General features: G+C 42.9%; 1 protein-coding gene across 3 annotated transcripts in view; it reads left to right on the top strand.

Moving 5' to 3' along the window:
• The window catches only part of Vwa8 (von Willebrand factor A domain containing 8), a 319,412-nt gene that overhangs the window by 221,869 nt on the left and 80,263 nt on the right, over positions 1–17,280 (top strand). For all 3 annotated transcript variants that reach the window (XM_038310723.2, XM_038310725.1, XM_038310726.1), the window contains exons 30-34: positions 10,139–10,249; positions 11,358–11,422; positions 11,821–11,946; positions 13,265–13,374; positions 13,961–14,115. In XM_038310723.2, the coding sequence (XP_038166651.1) occupies positions 10,139–10,249; positions 11,358–11,422; positions 11,821–11,946; positions 13,265–13,374; positions 13,961–14,115 (567 nt within the window). The remainder of the gene's footprint in view (positions 1–10,138; positions 10,250–11,357; positions 11,423–11,820; positions 11,947–13,264; positions 13,375–13,960; positions 14,116–17,280) is intronic.

Below are 17,280 nucleotides of genomic sequence, written 5' to 3'. Positions count from 1 at the left end.
GGCTACTGTCTTCTCTCTGGAGAGACTTGAACACAACTTGCAAGTCTGAAAAGAGGTCACCGGTCAGTTTTCCACCTTGCTGACATTGACAGTTAAGAAACTGCCAGTCTCTAGAGAGACAGAAAGCTAGTAAAGCAACAAAGAAGCCCACCACTTTTGGGTTGTGTAGAAGCAGGTGACGTCAGAGAGGGTGCTGGAGATGAATAGGTTAGCAGGATAACGGCACTAAAGGAGGGCCACGGAATCTCCTCAGAGAAGATAACATTTTATCTGAAAGTCTAAATGACATTCCTCAGAGATAGCTGCAGAAATCTACTGGGCGAAATGCACTGGGATCCTTGTGTGTCTGGTAAGGTCAAGTTCTACCCATCATGTTTATGGGTCAGTAAATGAAGGTCTCACTAATGAAAGTACTGATCCCTAGCGAGCATCCGGCTGGAAGTAATTCCAAACAGATGACACAGATCAAAAGACCAGTTATGTTTCAGTGAGCGGAAATTGTAAAGGTCTAGTTAACCTGCACTCTACCAACAGAAGGTGTTCTCTTTTGTGTGCCTGTTTTTACCTAACGTCTACCAGGTGTTGTACAAGGCATAGTATTCATTTTGTAAATCCTGGGTGTACTGCTGGGAATGAGAACAGCATAGATGGTTCAGCAGTTAAGAGCACCTACTACTCTTGCAGAGGACCCATTCCTACAAGGGCAGCTCTCAGTTGCCTGGACTCCGGTTACAGGGATTCAGAGTCCTCTTCTGAACTCTACAGGCTATAGCACAAACATTACACACATAAACTCATGCATGTACACACATATACACACACACGTGATAAATAAATACATACTTTAAAAAAGATCCCTCCCTCCCTCCCTCCCTCCCTCCCTCCCTCCCTCCCTCCCTCCCTCCCTCCCTCCCTCCCTCCCTCCCTCCCTCCCTCTCTCTCTCTCTCTCTCTCTCTCTCTCTCTCTCTCATGGTTTTTCAAGACAGTTTCCCTGTATAGCCCTGGCTTTCCTGGAACTTACTCTGTAGAGATCACCTGCCTCTGTGCTGAAATTAAAGGCATGTGCCACCACTGTTCGGCAACAAATATTTTTATTCTCACTCTATTATATGGTCCAGGAGAAATAAGAAAAATAAATTACTAATTAAACTATATCTTGCCTAAGAGAGTAAGAATCAAGAGGAAAGGTTTCTCAGTAAGTAGGAGAAAAGGTGAGGGAGAGGAAGTGGTGGGAAGCAGGTTGCTCAGAGCCTTGTAGGCAGGGGAAGATTCTGGGCCTTGAGAGAAAAAAGGAGGCATTGGAAGGGATGACCGTGGAACATGGTCTGTCATGTTATAAAGGGATTTCATGGTTGCTCTGTGTGATCTGTGAGTGATACGGCTGAATGAAGGGGCCGGTCAAGAGTTTCTTTCAGTGAGCTGTCCAAAAGACACGGTGCCTTGGCAGAGAATGAAGTCATGAGTGACTGAGGTCTCAGTGCAATTTGAGAGTAAATCCTACAGGATTTCCTAACAGAGCAGACATGGGGTAAGAGGGAGTTAGAGGCATTGTAAAAAAAAAAAAAAAAAAAAAAAAAAAAAAAAAAAAAGTTATGGGGTGAGCAATTTGAATGAAGTTCCCGTCAACCAGGATGAGGAAGGAATCAGCTTAGACAGGGACTGCGGAAAACAGTCCCCTAAACTTAAATGTGTTAAGCTACCGAGTAGAAGATGAGAGTAGAGTTCCATGGACAGTGAGTACCAGAGATCAAAACTTGAGACTCGTGGGCTTATGCTTGTTATTTAAAGTCAGGAGACTGAAAGAGGCCACCCAGGAAGTGGATGCTTGTGGAGAAAAGTCCAAGCACTGAGCTGTGGGAGACTGAAATACTAAGATGTTATAGAGATGAGAAAGCATCAGCAGTAGGAGCTGAGATGGGGTAGCTAGTTGTAGACAGAACTTTCTGTCCCTCCTGGCCCCGCATCCATTCACTCCCAACGAAAGACACGGGGCTTTTATTAATTATAAACTGTTTGGCCTCTTAGTTCAGGCTTATTACTGACTGGCTCTTACAACTTAAATTAACCCATAATTCTTATCTGTGTTTAGGCACATGGTTTGGTACCTTTTCTCAGTGCAGCATTTTCATCTTGCTTCCTCTGTATCTGGGTAGAACCAGTGGCTGGCTTCTTTGCTTTTTGGATCTTTAGGTTGAACCCCAGTATCTGACTCTGAGTTTTTATTAGTCGTACTTCACCTGGTAAAGTGGGGGACTAGAAGGCAGTGAGGTATCCCACAAGGCAAGTGCCCATTCTGTCCCGAAGAGGAGCACAACATCTACTATGTTCCACTGTTCTTCAGGCTGCCCGGTGAGTTACTGTTCTCCCTATTTGCATTGAGGAAAACCGGACTTAAGAGAGTTTGTTCTTTCCAGTAACTATATAATAGGACCAAAACCCAACCAAACTGGATCAACCCTAGCAGAATTAAACATCCCCCACTTGTTCGCTACTGATCGCATGTTTTCTTACAGCTGGTGCTTTCGCATGCCAGACAAGCCCCGTGCTCTGGCCCTCACTGCTGATGTTTAGAGCAGAATATTGTAGGTTGAAATTTCCAAACAGTTGATAACATGTCTAGCAAGACGGCTCATGGATAAAGACACTTGCTGCCAAGCTTGGTGACCTGGATTTGATCCTCAGGGCCCACAGAGTAGAAACAGAAACAGTTGCTGTGGTTGTCCTCTTTCTGACCTCCATCCACTTGTGTATGGTGGCATACCATCTGTGAGCGTATGTGTTGGAAGTGGTCTAAATATACAGCATGTGGCAATTAATACTTCAGATGGCAGCCCAGCAGAAAAGTGACTCTGATGGAGGTCAGTCCTGTCCAGCCAAAGCCTGCAGGACATCAACTCTGAAAACTGTCGCTCACATTTGCTAACGCAGTTTGATGTCTCCCCAATACCTGCATTGTAGTGTGTACTCTCATGTGATGTGTAGATGTAATCTCATGATTGCATCTCAATCTTATGGGTGCATGTATCTATGGGTGGTCAGGAAGATGACTTTTCATTCAGCTATATAATTTTGATATATAGAAACATGCTTCATTACTAAATTCCCACAAGGACTGTAGACACTTAAAATCCTGCTTTGTTCTTTTGCTCAGACTAACTGTACACAATTAGCTCACTTTCACCTCAAAACAAGTTCAAACTAGACTAAAGGCGTTTTAGATCATAAGTTTAAAACTTTACAGCTGTGCATAAGGTCAGAGTCGCAGATGTCCAACCAAGACTGCAACACAAAGCACTCTTAAGTAAAGCATGCCAGTTCTTCACTTGCCTGTCTGCTCACAATAGACAAAGTTTGTCACTGGGCACTGTTCCCCCCCACCACCCCCGACAGTCTGGCCATGTAACTTTGGAACTTTGTGTTGTCATGGCAATGGCTCAACTGTTGCTTACCCTAGAAATGTGTTTTTGGCCAATGAGAGTTAACTCTTGTAATTTCTTTATCGCTTCAGGATTCCTGAGAAAGAGATTTTAGGCAAGAGAAAAAGCCAGGAGGAATTAGAATGAAGACAGGAGAATCAGAACTGAAGAAGAACAATTAGGAGACTGACTTAGAACAGCACATGTGAGAGAATTTGTACATCCTCCCTCAGATAAGCAAGAGAAAAAAGTCCTTTTGCCTGCTGTTGCGGCTTGGGGCTGACCCTAAAGGCTGCCATTATATATGCATACCCAGCGTACACACATGCACTGTGGCACACCATATATGAGTATGTACATACCCAATATACACACACTAAGTTAATATTAAAAAGAATTCATAACAGGAAAATATTCAACAAATGCAGTGCCATTAACTGTGCTTAAAGAATAGTGTGCTCTAAAGAAACAATACTTTTAGGACTGCAAAGGTGGCTCAGTCAATGAAGTATTTGTTGAAATAAGCATGAAAACCCGGCCAGATGTGATGGAGGAGAGTTATCTGTCTGTGTTTCTTTCATTGGTTAATTAATAAAGAAAACTGCCTTGGCCCTTTAAGAACAGAAAATTAGGTAGGTGGAGTAGACAGAACAGAATTGTGGGAACAAGGAAGTAGAGTTAGGAAGACGCTTCAGGCAGTCTCCATAGGGAGTCTCCATGCTGCTGCTCTCCGAGATGGACGCAGGTTAAGATCTCTCCTGGTAAGCCACACCTCGTTGTGCTACCCAGATTACTAAATATGGGTTAAAGGAAGATGTGAGAATTAGCCAATAAGAGGCTACAGATAATGGGCCAGGCAGTGTTTAAAAGAATACAGTTTCCGTGTAATTATTTCGGGTGTAAAGCTAGCCAGCGGCGGGTGGCGGGACGCAGCCCCGCCGCTTCCCACGGGCGCCAGATGATGCGGCGAAGATTGGAAATAACCAAAAATAGTCCTTTTATAATTATTCAATTTTAATACAAAGGGAGATAAGGGAACTTACAGAACCAAGGGTCCAGCGTAGCCGAAGGTGAGCGCGGGGCAAACGAACAGGGCACCTTCCGGTTCCCCAATCCTATTTAAGGGGCATGCTACCCCGCTGGAGCAGCCACGCCCCTGAACGCAGGGATTGGGCCAGCTGCCCCAACACAGATGTAGTGGTACATGCCTTTAATACCAGCATTCCAGAGGCAGAGGCAAGTTGAAGGCCAGCCTGATAGTCCACACTAAGAGTTCCAGGACAGCCAGGTCTACAAAGTGAAATCCTGTCTCAAAAAGAAAAAAGAAAAAAAATCATGAAGACATGAGTTCAGATCTTCAAAACCCACATAAAAGTTTCGTGCAACTGTGCAAGCCTGTAACCCCAGCACTGAGGAAGGGACAGGTGGATCCCGGAGGCTTGCGGGCCAGGCAGTGTACTGAATCAGGTTGATACGCTCCATGTCCACTGGGGGACACTACCCCAGAGAGGAAGGTGGAGAGCAATAGAAGACAGCCAACACCAACCTTTGGTTGGCGCTCTCTCCCTTCCCCCTCCCCTCCCCTCTCCCCTCTCCTCTCTCCCTCTCCCTCTCCTCTCTCCCCTTTTCTCTCACACACACCTACCTTCACAAACACATGGGCACATATTCACAGGAACACTATACACATACACTGTGCATACATGTAGAAACAATCTTTTATAATGTATCTACTCAAAAGGAACATTAAATGACATGTCCATGGTTAACTGGAGAAATCGACACTTCAGGTCTTCCCCAAACCATTCTGTTGTTTTTGTGTCATTCAGTTTTCATGATTTGCTTCCACGACTGTCTATTGGAAGCAGAATTCACCCCAGACCAGATGTTGCTTATGCAAGTTTCTCTCCAGATAATTGGAATGAGGCTCTTGCTTTATAGATTTCCTATAAAACATCAATGCCATTGATGTGTTTTTACAACCAGAAGAATCCTCTATAGGAAGCACCTGTCAGGGTGAATTTGAGTTTAATAAGCTAATCAAATTTGGGTGAGACTCAAAATTTGAAGTATTTATTCTAACAGCTCCAGCAGATTCTCAGCTTGTCACATTAACATAAATTTACACGTACAAATTCTGTAAAACTATTAGAGTTTTTAGATGCTCAGCTCATGATTTATTTCTCAAAAGGCCCAATTGTTTGGCAACATTGTAAACTAATTCTCTCTTCAGTGGCAATGGCTTCCATCAAAGAAGCGCAGTTTTCACTTTAGAGCTTTGATTGCTTTCCACAGCCTGGGCCTCTGGGCCTTCTGGGATCCTGTCTGACTTTTGCATCCTGAGTGGACCCCACTGTATCAGAGTGCTTCCTCAAAGTGCCCATCCCTCCCGCTCCTCACAGGGGTTATTCCCGCTGACTGTTTTATAAGTTGGTGCAGTCGGGGTGTTAGACCTGGGGGTCACTACCAGCACTACAAAACTCTGAAGTTTAACAAGTGCAGTAACCCCATGGGCTGCCCTCCATTCCTTCTTCCTGGTTCTGGTAGAACTGGAGACAGACTTGACAGGGAGAGAGTGCAGCCACAAATCTGTCCCTTATCATTTTAAAATAAAGTTCTGCTGTAGATGCCGCCTCCTGGTTAGTTGGAAAAGTTGTTCAAAAATTCCTTGCTAAAATAAAATCTTAAGTGAGAACAGGAAAACTAAAAATGAAGGCCTCCCCTCCCCATTCCCATGGGCTTGTTTATGACATCTGCACAGCGTTCAGTGTGCAGACTTGGGGCATGGAGGTCATCCAGAGGTTGCTCTTCTCCCAGTCAGATACAAACATCATAAAATGGCTCAGTTACTTCTCTGCCCTGCCCCCACCTCAAGCGTGCCAGGGCCGCAGTTTCTTGTACTCGTGTGTGACGTGAGATTCTATTTTTAAGCACAGGCAGAATATATCATTAGTCATTTGCAGAAGGAACCCATTAACATCTAAAAGGATGGAGCCACAGAACTCCTTCATGCTGCCAAGTGTTGGTAGAGCTCATTCTCAGCCCACAGGGCATTGCACTCAGGCTATGGATGTGTGTGCTAGGAAATGCGTGTGTGTGTGTGTGTGTGTGTGTGTGTGTGTGGTCACTTAGCAGGCACGATGCTCAGGTCACGTATGCCTAGAAAAGGAAGATAAATGGGAACTACACTGAATTCTCTGTTTAATCATCTCATTTCAAGGGGAGAAACTTTATTTTAGGACTTCCCTTAATCTCAGATGTTCAAGAGCTGCGAATTTATGACAGAGTTGTATGCATTTATCATGCAAGAAACATTTTATCTATTCAAAGCTACTCAAAAAGAATTTAACCTAGAGCAGAGACCTTGTATGTTTTTAACTTTTTTATGCTTTCCTTTTTAATGATTCTTGGGTATGCACGTGTCAAGGCCGCAGGTTCATGTCCACATCTTTGATCCCACTCTGCTCTATTGAGGTGGGGTCTCGCACTTGAACCCAGAGTGGTCTAGCTGGTCTGAGGAATCCCAGTTCTATGTCCCAGTTGCTAGAATTACAGGCAGCCACCATGCCTGGCTTTTATGGCCTTTACAAGGATGCCGGAGACCTGAATTCTGTTCTTCACTTTGTCCTGTGTCCTCAGCCCTTGAGTTTACGTTTTCAGAAGGAAAGTCTTACTCTCACCACCATTTTCAAAGCATTCAAATAACAGTAAAGCAAGACTTTTTTTTTCTGTGACAGGGTTTCTCTGTGTAGCCCTGACTGTCCTATGTCTTAGAACTTGGTCTGTTGACCAGGCTGGCCTCGAACTCTGAGATTCACCTGTGTATCACCATTGCCCAGCTAAAAAAGATTTCTTGGACTAGTTATTCTAACTCTAATTACATCTAATGTAAGTTCTTTTTTCAAGACAAGGTTTATCTGTAGCTTTGGAGGCTGTCCGGGAACTCACTCTATAGACCAGGCTGGCCTCAAACTCAGAGATTCGCCTGTCTCTAATTCCTGAGTGCTGGAATTAAAGGCATGTGCCACCAATGCCCAGCTAATTTAAGTTCTTAGTGGAGAATTATTATGTTATACAGAATGATACAATTTTAGGGTGTGTCAATATAAAAAACCTCAGCTTTCGTCTTAAAGGGAATAGAACATTCTTTATTCTGGAGCCATCATAATGGCTGTGACTATGCCCTGGGAACATAGGTTAGGTTCCCTCAATTCCACGGTCAGTGTGGAAGCAGTTTCATGAAGTTCTTATAGTTTTACAGAACAGAGAAAGTCATAAATCAAGGTAAGTTCAAAACACATTATTGGAGACATCGGAGAGGCAGGTACAGCAAGATGGGGGAGCTCTTCTATAGGTCAAGATGCTCCCTGATGACGTTCTTAGCTCTTGGATTGGTGGATGCTGGTACGCTGCTAAGTTAACAGCTTCTAGGCGGTTTTTATTTATTATCATGAGACACCAGTCCAGGCACGGAGTTGGGCAAGGACTGGCTGTCCCGGAAGGCTAGCACTAGTTAGCCTCCAAGCCTGTGAGGTTCCGGGCAGCAATCAGGAGTTTTGTTCTCAGTGAGCCACAGCTGCCTCTCAGGGGCTTCACTCATTGCTGCTGATTGTGGAAAGGTTAGAGTTTTACCAGCACTTGTTGTGTGCAGTAAGCTATGGTGGACATCAATATGACTTTAACTCTTGTGGTTTAATTATCTTATAAAATACATTTCTGTATTTCTTTTTATTTCTCTGACCAGATTGCATAATACAAAACAGAAGCCATGATTAAATTTTGATTGTATTCTCCCTTGCTTTAAATATGAGCTATCTAATTGATATTATGGCATCATGGAGCAAACATACCATATTTTATTTTCTGCATCTTCTAGAGTCTGTGGTCATTGGGTGCTTTGTGTCTTTTTCTCCTAAGAACTTGCAGTGACCACAACAGCTAGACCCAAATTAAAAGAAGGAAAACCGCTCTTGTGCAACAAGGCTGAGTTTGCAGGCGCCCTTTCCACTCCATGGCCACTTTTACAGATTAACTAGAAAAGCCAGCTTCCTTGCAGTCCTTGAAAATAGTTTTTTTTCTAGCTTCCTCAATTTTAAATCCTTATTTCATGTGTTCCAGATATAAGTTCTATATTTAGGGTTTATTCCCTTTCTTAACACAGCCCCAGGGTAGGAGGGGCCCTGGAGTTGGTATCCAGGTCTACTTAGAGGTAAGGATTGTGTGTGTTTGGGATGGGATGGGTTCCCTTTCTCCTTCAGAACTGACTGCTGGAGCCATCACAGGTAAAACTGAATGTTACAAACACATGTAAGCTTATTGGTTCCCACCACAGGAGCCTCCAGGGTCTGAAAGTTCCTCACTCCAAATAGTTCCCTTGGGGACTGGATGGGGGATGGGGAGGACACCAAGCGTTTGCCACACAGAGGGAGAAGAGCCCAGAAGTCAGAGTCTGAATCGTCTGAGTGAAAAGTAGAGAAGTCTCCTAGAGCCTCTGCCTGCCGAGCTCTCCCCGACGGCTAGGCCCCCAGCTGCATGGCTCTAAATGACGCCACAAAAATCTTGTTTGTGTGTTATTGTAGCAACAGTAATGAAAGTTCCGTGGGTGGCAGGGGCAGAGACATCGCTCTACGCTGCCACTCCCTACAACTTTGAGTTCTCGTTGAGATCTCCACTCAGATAATGCCACATCCTTGGCTTCACCACAGAAATGCATTTCAAGGCAAGCCAGTATTAAACAAATCTGGAGGGGAGGTGTGGTTATGTTGTTGTTATCGGTATTTGGGTTTTGTTTTGAAACTGTGTACGCACATGTGCATGACTGTGGGGGTGTATGTGCATGCATGCACGCACATGTATGTGCCATGGTATACTTGGAATTCTTGATTATCATCTAGCAGCAAGAAGCTTCAAGACAGACTCTAGAGTGAGGGCCTCCATTTTCTTTCTGTACCTCCAGTCATTTTCCCTGCTTTTCTATGCAGCCTTACTTCAGCTTCAATGAATTTCAAGATGACTAACATCTGCTACTAGCTAAGTTTTTACACAGTCATATACTTTGCTAACCCATTTTTCTATAGTGTACATATTTTCTTGCTTGAACATGGGTCTACAAAAAGAATCAACAAGATTTACTGAGGGTCATGTCAAAGTGCACTCTTAACTGCTGTCTTTCTTTTTTTCATCTCCAAGATTTGTTTATGTGTGTGTGAGTTCTGCGTGTAGGTATGTGCACTACATGTGTGTGCCTGGTGTTTACGGAGGCCAGATGTGGGCATCGGATCCTCTGTAACTGGAGTTGTGTGAAATAGTCTTTGCAGGCATTTGTGTGTCACAAAGTATGTGCTAGAAATCAAACATGGATCCTGTGTAAGAGCAGCCAGTGTTCGTAAGTGCTGAGCCATCTCTCCAACCCCAAGTGTAATCTCAGTTTCCTTGTGTTTATCGAACAAATAAAACCAGAGCGGCTACCTTTGATTTTAAGACAACTTTCAAAGAGAAGGTTACATATTTGCCTAATTAGGAAATTGTCAGTAAATTAACTTGATATTTTGCATTAAGATCACCGAGTGTAGTGTCTTCATGGTATCTCACATCTCAATATCATTGTCTTCCATTTGGTTGGCCACAGTGACCTTCACTCACAGGTCACCTGGTCACTGCTGCTTTTTATGGGGAACAGAGGGGGATGTCTTGAATCTCATCCTGCTTTCTTTATTTCCAGAGTAACGTCATCCTCTTGTTAGACACCGCTAGCCGTGCTGTTCGCCATCTCATCCTTCCTGTAGAAGAGTCTGTATCTAAGAAATCTTCCTGGTGGAACAAGGAAGGCGGTGTAAGTCGTACCAGACCCGCCTGGCAGATCGCTTGCTGGGGATTTCCCAACCACAAAGATGGTTTGGGAAACAACAACAAAAATATAAGGCACAAAAGAGTCATTAAGCAATTTTATATTTTGAGATGTTAAGACTGTATAACTAGGTGGACAATTAAATATCAAGAGGTTCCTTCAGTGTCCAGCATATTAATGTGAATATTGCCAGGACTAGGCTATTAAGGAAAATTAGAGCTTTTGTGTGTGACAGTCATAGCAAATGCTTAGTCATGCAGTCAACGTAATTATTTTCCAATTACATAGTTATATTTTGGATTTATATGTTAAAATCTTAAGTACAGAAACTCATTTCCTCTGTCAGATAAATGTTTTGATTTATTAACTTCCTTAAATCATGTAGCTTAACCCAAGGAAAAAATTTCTGCCATCTATATACAAAATAAAGCTTACCCAGTGCTTTGCGTGTAAGCATACGTGGTTCATAAAATACTCGAGAAGCTTTTTTACAGATTATAGTTGAATTAAGAGCTAAGAGACATGATATTTCCTGTATGCTTATATTCTAATACAAATTCCACAATTAACCAATAATTAGCACATGTATTTTTAACCAGTATTTGGCACTGTTTTAAAAACTTATTTTTATTTTTATGTGTATGTGTTTTGCCTGCACATCTATCTGTGCACCGTGTGAGTGCCTGGTACTGAGGCAGAAGAGGGTGTTGGATCCTCAGGAGCTAGAGTGCCAGATGGCTGTGAGCCACCATGTGGGTGCTGGGAACTGAACCCAGGTCCTCCGCAACAGCAGCAGATACTTTTCACTACTAAGCCATCTCTCCAGCCCATTTGGCACTGTTGAAAAATTATTCTGAAGAGGTATTAGTAGCTTAGTGATAGACTGCTTGCCTGCCAAGCACAAGGCCCTGAGTCCAAGCCTCAGTTGTGCGGAACATAACCCCTAGAATGCTAAAAAGAGCTTTCATGCATAATGGCTGGTATATTTTAAGATCTAGCTTAATCTATGCTCCCCTGAAAGCCTTGGCATGGATAAATGCCTTCTCTGAGAGTTGGTCAATTGATGTGAATGTTTGCTTCCTTTTCTCTTTAGGAGACTTACAGAATGTGTAAAGAATTTTCACACAAAAACTGGCTAGTATTCTACAAACAAACAGGGTAAGTGCTTCACTGTAGGAGATTCTAAACTGGGATTGTTACTTCGTTCATTCTGTTTCCTGCTGTAATTACACTTGTTTAGTATGAAACTGACGAACCAAATAATACTTTATTTTGAAAATAACCCTTCACAAATCACAGAACGTTGAGAAACAGGTATAAGATGCTGAGATTACATAACACAGCCCCTGCTCCATGGCAGACCCGACTTCCTGTTGTTCTTCTCATGCCTACCCTGGCATATGGAGAATTTTGTATAGCAGTTTTCTAAAATGACATGTTTATTTATTAGTGCTTAGTCTCAAATGTTCATTTTAAGGTTGTATATTATCTAAACATGATTGCACCACAATTGTTTAGCCATCATCCTCATTAGACATAATTTTCTTCTTTTTCAGGGATACGTTGATTGTCCTGGATGTCTTGGAAGGACGAACTCACACCATCTCTCTTCCCATCAACCTCAAGACAGTTTTCCTTGTAGCAGAGGACAAATGGCTTCTTGTGGAGAACAAAACAAATCAGTGGGTAAACTCTGTTGTGTTCTCTCCCGTGAAGTGTGCAGACGAGCAGCCTGGCTCACCATCGGGTCTCCCTTAGCTTTTAGGTTTCTATGTTTGTCAGCTTCTTTGAGTGAGATTTAGGACAGACAGTGAGGAAAGAATGTTATGTGTCTATTCTCAGAGTACGACCTGGAAACTGATAAAAATGATGACTTTTATATATGACCTGCTTGTGTTTGGGGTTTTCCTGTTCACACTTAAGAGCAGTCGCTGTGTCCTTGCCAAACTCAGGCTACTGCCAAGCACACCTTTCGTTCATCCTCTCTCCTGACGGCAGGAGCGCCATCCTAGAGATGCTGCCTTTTTGTCACAGGACCCCCACTTTTGGGTAGTCCTTCCTTTCACCTCGTGTGTTTGCTGGTTATAGTTACGGTGGTGTCTGCTACTTCCTTTGGGGGGGCCACACGCTTCCTGTGGGAGATACTATGCTGTGCCTGCCTTATAGACTGCTGGGTAAATTCCCAGTCTCTTCCTTATGTGCTACCTTCTCTAATTAAGTGCAGATTCCTTCTGCTGATAAGCAACGTGGCTTCCAGAAAACAGTATCTGGCTACCGATAGATCTATATTTTAGAAATCTTAAAAGTAAACAAAAACTCATGTTAGTATAGTCACAAACACTCTATGAGGTGCTACCCCATCTGCTGCCTGATGTAAGACTCATATCAAGAGGGAGCTCCATTTCTGGGCATGGCAGTGTCTACCTGAAATCCTGGCACTCGGGATATGGAGGCGGGTGAATCATGAGTTCGTGGCCAGCCTGAGCTAATAATAATACCAATACCCAGTCTTAAAAATGCCACAAGAACAAAAAAAAAGAGGGGGGGACTCCATAGTACTAAGGGTGTGCCTCATCACACAGCTCTGCTTCTCTTGAATAGAAAATGTGATTTTTTGTTTGTTCATTTTTGTTTTTGTTTCTTTGTTTGTGTGTCCTGGAACTCACTCTGTAGACCAGACTGGCCTCAAACTCACAGAGATCCACCTGCCTCTGCTTCCCAAGTTCTGGAATTAAAGGCATGAGCTACCACTACCTGGCTCATGAATTTTTTTTTGTATTTACTATGTTATCATTTGCTATTTCTCTTTATAGTATTGTCGAAAAGGTTTTTGGTAATTCATGATGAAATGTTTAGGTGCAAGTTATGCTTAGGCTATCTTTTTAAAGGCTTAAAGAGAAAAAACAAATTCTGATTTTTCTTGGTCTATCCTAACGATTGTTAGAAAAAGAAAGCTTTTAAATTAGATTGAATTGACTCAGGCTTCCTGTCTGTTTATAGGAAATACCTTTTGACTAAGCCTGCACACATTGGTTCTGAGGACATTGGGGCTTGCCAGTTGTATATGTTGAAAGAAGAGCTGCCCAGCACAGGATTTGGGGTCACACAAGGTAAATACTGCATTCCCTGTGCTTGCTACTGTGTGGGTGTGTGTTGTACACGTGCTGCCCTCCAGGCTGATGGGAGGACAGGAGCCTCAGCCCGTGTGACATCTTAGACACCACAGCAGCAGTAGATGAGAGTCCTGCACCGTCTCGTCTGCCTCAGGAAGCTGCACTGTGAACCCCATGACAGGCGGGTCCAAATCTAGTTTGGGTTTGCACGTTTTTTGTTTTGTTTTTTTTTTTCTCCATGGGCTGTCGGCTCACCAGAACTTCTGTTTCATTTGTCACAGTTTGCAGCACGGCTTTGGTTCGTGCAGGGAACTCTTGATTCAAGAAAATATTTATGGCTGGCAGGTCTTGGGCTGCAAAAAAAAAAAAAAAACACTTGGGATCATTTTGGGAAGACACTTTGATGATTAAAACTATTTTCCCAGACAAAAGCTGGCAAGTGTCATTCAAAGTAATTCTTAGATCTTATTCTTTGTGGTTTGAGTTGTTGAGGATGAAACCTTTCAAAAAAAAGAACAATAATAATAATTCCTGAAGCATATTGGGATTATGTCATGACTAAGGTGTATCTGACATTTTTCAGAAACAGAATTCTGCATACCTCATAAAGTCTCGAGTGAGCAGCTGTCGTCTGAAAACCTTAGTTCAGCTGTGGGTCAGAAGATCGCCTCTCCTAACCGTATTCTCTCGGATGAAAACAGCTATGCTACTGTAGTTGTTGGCTTCCCGGATCTCATGGTAAACACCAACTTCTGACCCTCCTTCTCAGCGCAGCCTAGCGTATCTCAGCCTGTCTGGTCCAGCGCTATAGTTTCATTACTTTATGAATCACATTTGAAGTGTGATGCAGTATAATTTTGTAAGAGAAATGGTTGTTCTCTGCCTGTGAGAGTTTATGTGGCTCAACGCGTAACACACTAATGGTGACTTTCTTACCACACCGTTTTAATGTGTGTTCCTGGACTCTGACAAGAGGAGCAAGTTGAGACTGATCAAAGTAGCATATCTTCTAGAATTTATATTTAAAATGATTTTAAAGTGATTTTTAATTGACTTTAAGTAAAAGTAGGACCCATCTTTACTTGGTGGAAATGTAGGGAATGAAATAGAAAGATTATTCCAGGACAAGTTATGTTGTTGGAGGCCGCTTGTTGGTTCCTGTCTGCTCAGCCCCGAAATAATCACATAGAAAACTTATTATTTGCAATATTGCTTGGTCAATAGCTTAAGCATATTTCTGAATAACTCATATCTTAAATTAACCCATCTCTATTAATCTGTATCACCATGAGGCTCTGGCTTACCAGGTAAAGTTTCAGTATCTGTCTCCAGTGAGGCTACATGGTTTCTCTTTCTGACTCTGCCTCCTTTCTCCCAGCATTCAGTTTAGTTTTCCCCACCTACCTAAGTTCTGCCCTATCAACAGGCCAAGGCAGTTTCTTTATTCACCAATAAATATTTCACAGCATACAGAGGGGAAACCCACATCAAAGTTGCAATGTGATAGTCCAAAATACGTGTAGCTCTAGATGTGATTAAACATTTAATTTATATAATTCCCTTTGTGTCTCCACGAAGGGAGCTGATAGAATCAGTTAAAAATAAAAAAAAATATGGGTTCTACTTGATGTACCAATCTCTCATGCTTCAAATTTTTAACTTAATTAACAAATAGAGAGTACTTTGGGATATAAGGCCTTTGAAATCCAAAACTGGGTGGATAATATGTGGCTTAGTTCTTTGCTGTATGCTTTAGTAATTGTCCAGTAAAAACCATTCGCTCCTACATTATGTAACTCAAATGCAATGTGTTGTTGCAGTGTGGTGTCTGCATCAGCCTTGGTGGAATGCTCGAGCAAGGTCAGGATGCTTTCTGCCACACTCACTGCTTAAGTAGAAAAATAGTAGCGCTTTTCTGGGAAGGTAGAACTGTCTGAAAACTGATCTCACCGCTTTACTCTGGTTGAAGGTGCTAGTGTTCAAATACAGTGCTACCATGAGAAGGGCTAGAAGCTAAAAGCTGAGTGTGTGCTGTTGTTTATGTTGGTCCTATAGAATCCTTCATAGGTCATAAGGTTAGCAACCTTGTTAAAGCCATCTCCTGGATGTTTGGTAGCCACCGTGGAGGAGATGCCCAGTTCCTATTTGCTAAGTGAAAGGTTCACCATTCATAGCAAGTATACTTCATAGGCCAATGTGGTGCAATGTGTCTGTACTACTCTAAGCCCTTTCATACTAATAGCTCATTTTTACTGTAATTCAGTAAGGTTTTACACATGGGAAAACAGGAGGAGATTACACCTCCCATTCTCCCTCCCACAAAGATTGTAATAAGGGACCTAGGACTTGAGCTCAGGTGTGACCAGCCAGCCCTCTAGCCTGTGTTCTTTACTATACTCCTCTGCCTCCCTGCTTGTATGTGAATTTCTTTGTATTTCTTCATAAAGCTCTACAAAAGGATGTCATTCCTTATTAGCTTTTTATGCAGCAATCAGAATCAATGAGTTATTATAAACTTACATTACTTTCTTACCCTAACAGCAAGTAGATGTTTTTAAAATCTATAAGAAATATCAGAATTAATGGTGAACATTACAGGCATTCATTTTCTCATCAAGAATAACGGAGGCAGGCGTGGTGGTCTATCCCTCTGGTCTTGGCACTCAGGAGGCTAGGACTGTGATTTCAAAACTAGCCTGGACTAGCAAGGCTTCGTCTCAAAACAAGTGTGAACAGAAAACCAGAACACTTACTGCCACTACAGCCACATACTGGACTGCCTTAGACATGGAACAAGCAGAAAAAACTTGATAATTAGACTGTCGCAAAACATAAAACTTAACCCTATAAAAGACACTGTTAAAAGAATGACAAGACAGTCTACAGGCTGAAAGGAAGTATAACAGACTGTCTCTCTAACACAAAGCTTGTATCCAGAATATTTAAGGCCCATAAAGTTCAAGCTAGGTGTGGTGGCAACAACCTTTAATCCCAGAACTTGGGAGGCAGAGGCAGGTGGATCTCTGTGAATTTGAGGCCAGCCTAGTCTCAACAAATTCCAGACAGCCAGAGAAACCCTGTCCAAAAAAATTAAAAAACAGATCTGTAAAGTTTAACACTAAGTAAACAACCAGTTCTTAATATCTCCAAACAGTAAGCTAGTGTAAAGTGTAAAAGACAAATCCAAGTGGGGTAAAGACATCCCTGGTGGACAGGGGGTCACCATGTCCTGGGTTTCAAGCCTGGTGACTACATTGTCCCCATGAAAGGACAGCTGCTCTGGGAATGGAAGCCCCAAATAAGGACAGGAGGGATGAGTGTATCCCAGTGTGGACTGCCGGGACCCAAGCAGGAAGAAGGGTGTTGACCTTGAAGATAAGTCTACTGGGGGAGGTGGGACAACAGCGAGTATGGATACCAAGTACCGGGAACCAGGGAGCCCGCAGAAGCTGTGCCTGCCTCCCTTGCAGTGTTACAGAGAGCAAGAACCAACAACAGCAAAGCACAAGGGCTTCGCCTGCCCACTCTCAAGGCTGCAGTAGCCACGGCTGAGCGTATATCCTGACCCAGGATATAAATACAGTAGGATAGAGCGCCGCGTCCAGAACCGGGCGCTGTCAGCAGGCTGTGAGAGGTGTTGGGCAGTAAGCAGTCCGTCCAAGAAAAGTAAGCCTGAGTTTCTGCCACACGCACTTGTGAATGACAGTAAATCCCTTTGAGTTCTGGACTTAAATGCAAACATAACGCCTTAAAACCTTTAGAGAAAATGGAAGGCAAAGATAGCTTATAATCTTGGGAAGGATAAACACACTAAGTAAAACAGTGAGGGGAAAATACCCACAAAATCCCAGAAGAGCTAAGTCTTGGCAAGGCAGAGACATGTGACCAGGAGGGACACTTCAG

The sequence above is a fragment of the Arvicola amphibius genome, chromosome 13 (assembly GCF_903992535.2).
Source record: "Arvicola amphibius chromosome 13, mArvAmp1.2, whole genome shotgun sequence".
Taxonomy (NCBI): Eukaryota; Metazoa; Chordata; class Mammalia; order Rodentia; family Cricetidae; genus Arvicola; species Arvicola amphibius.
Note: the sequence above shows the minus strand (reverse complement) of the source record. Positions and strands in the feature narration are given on the sequence as shown.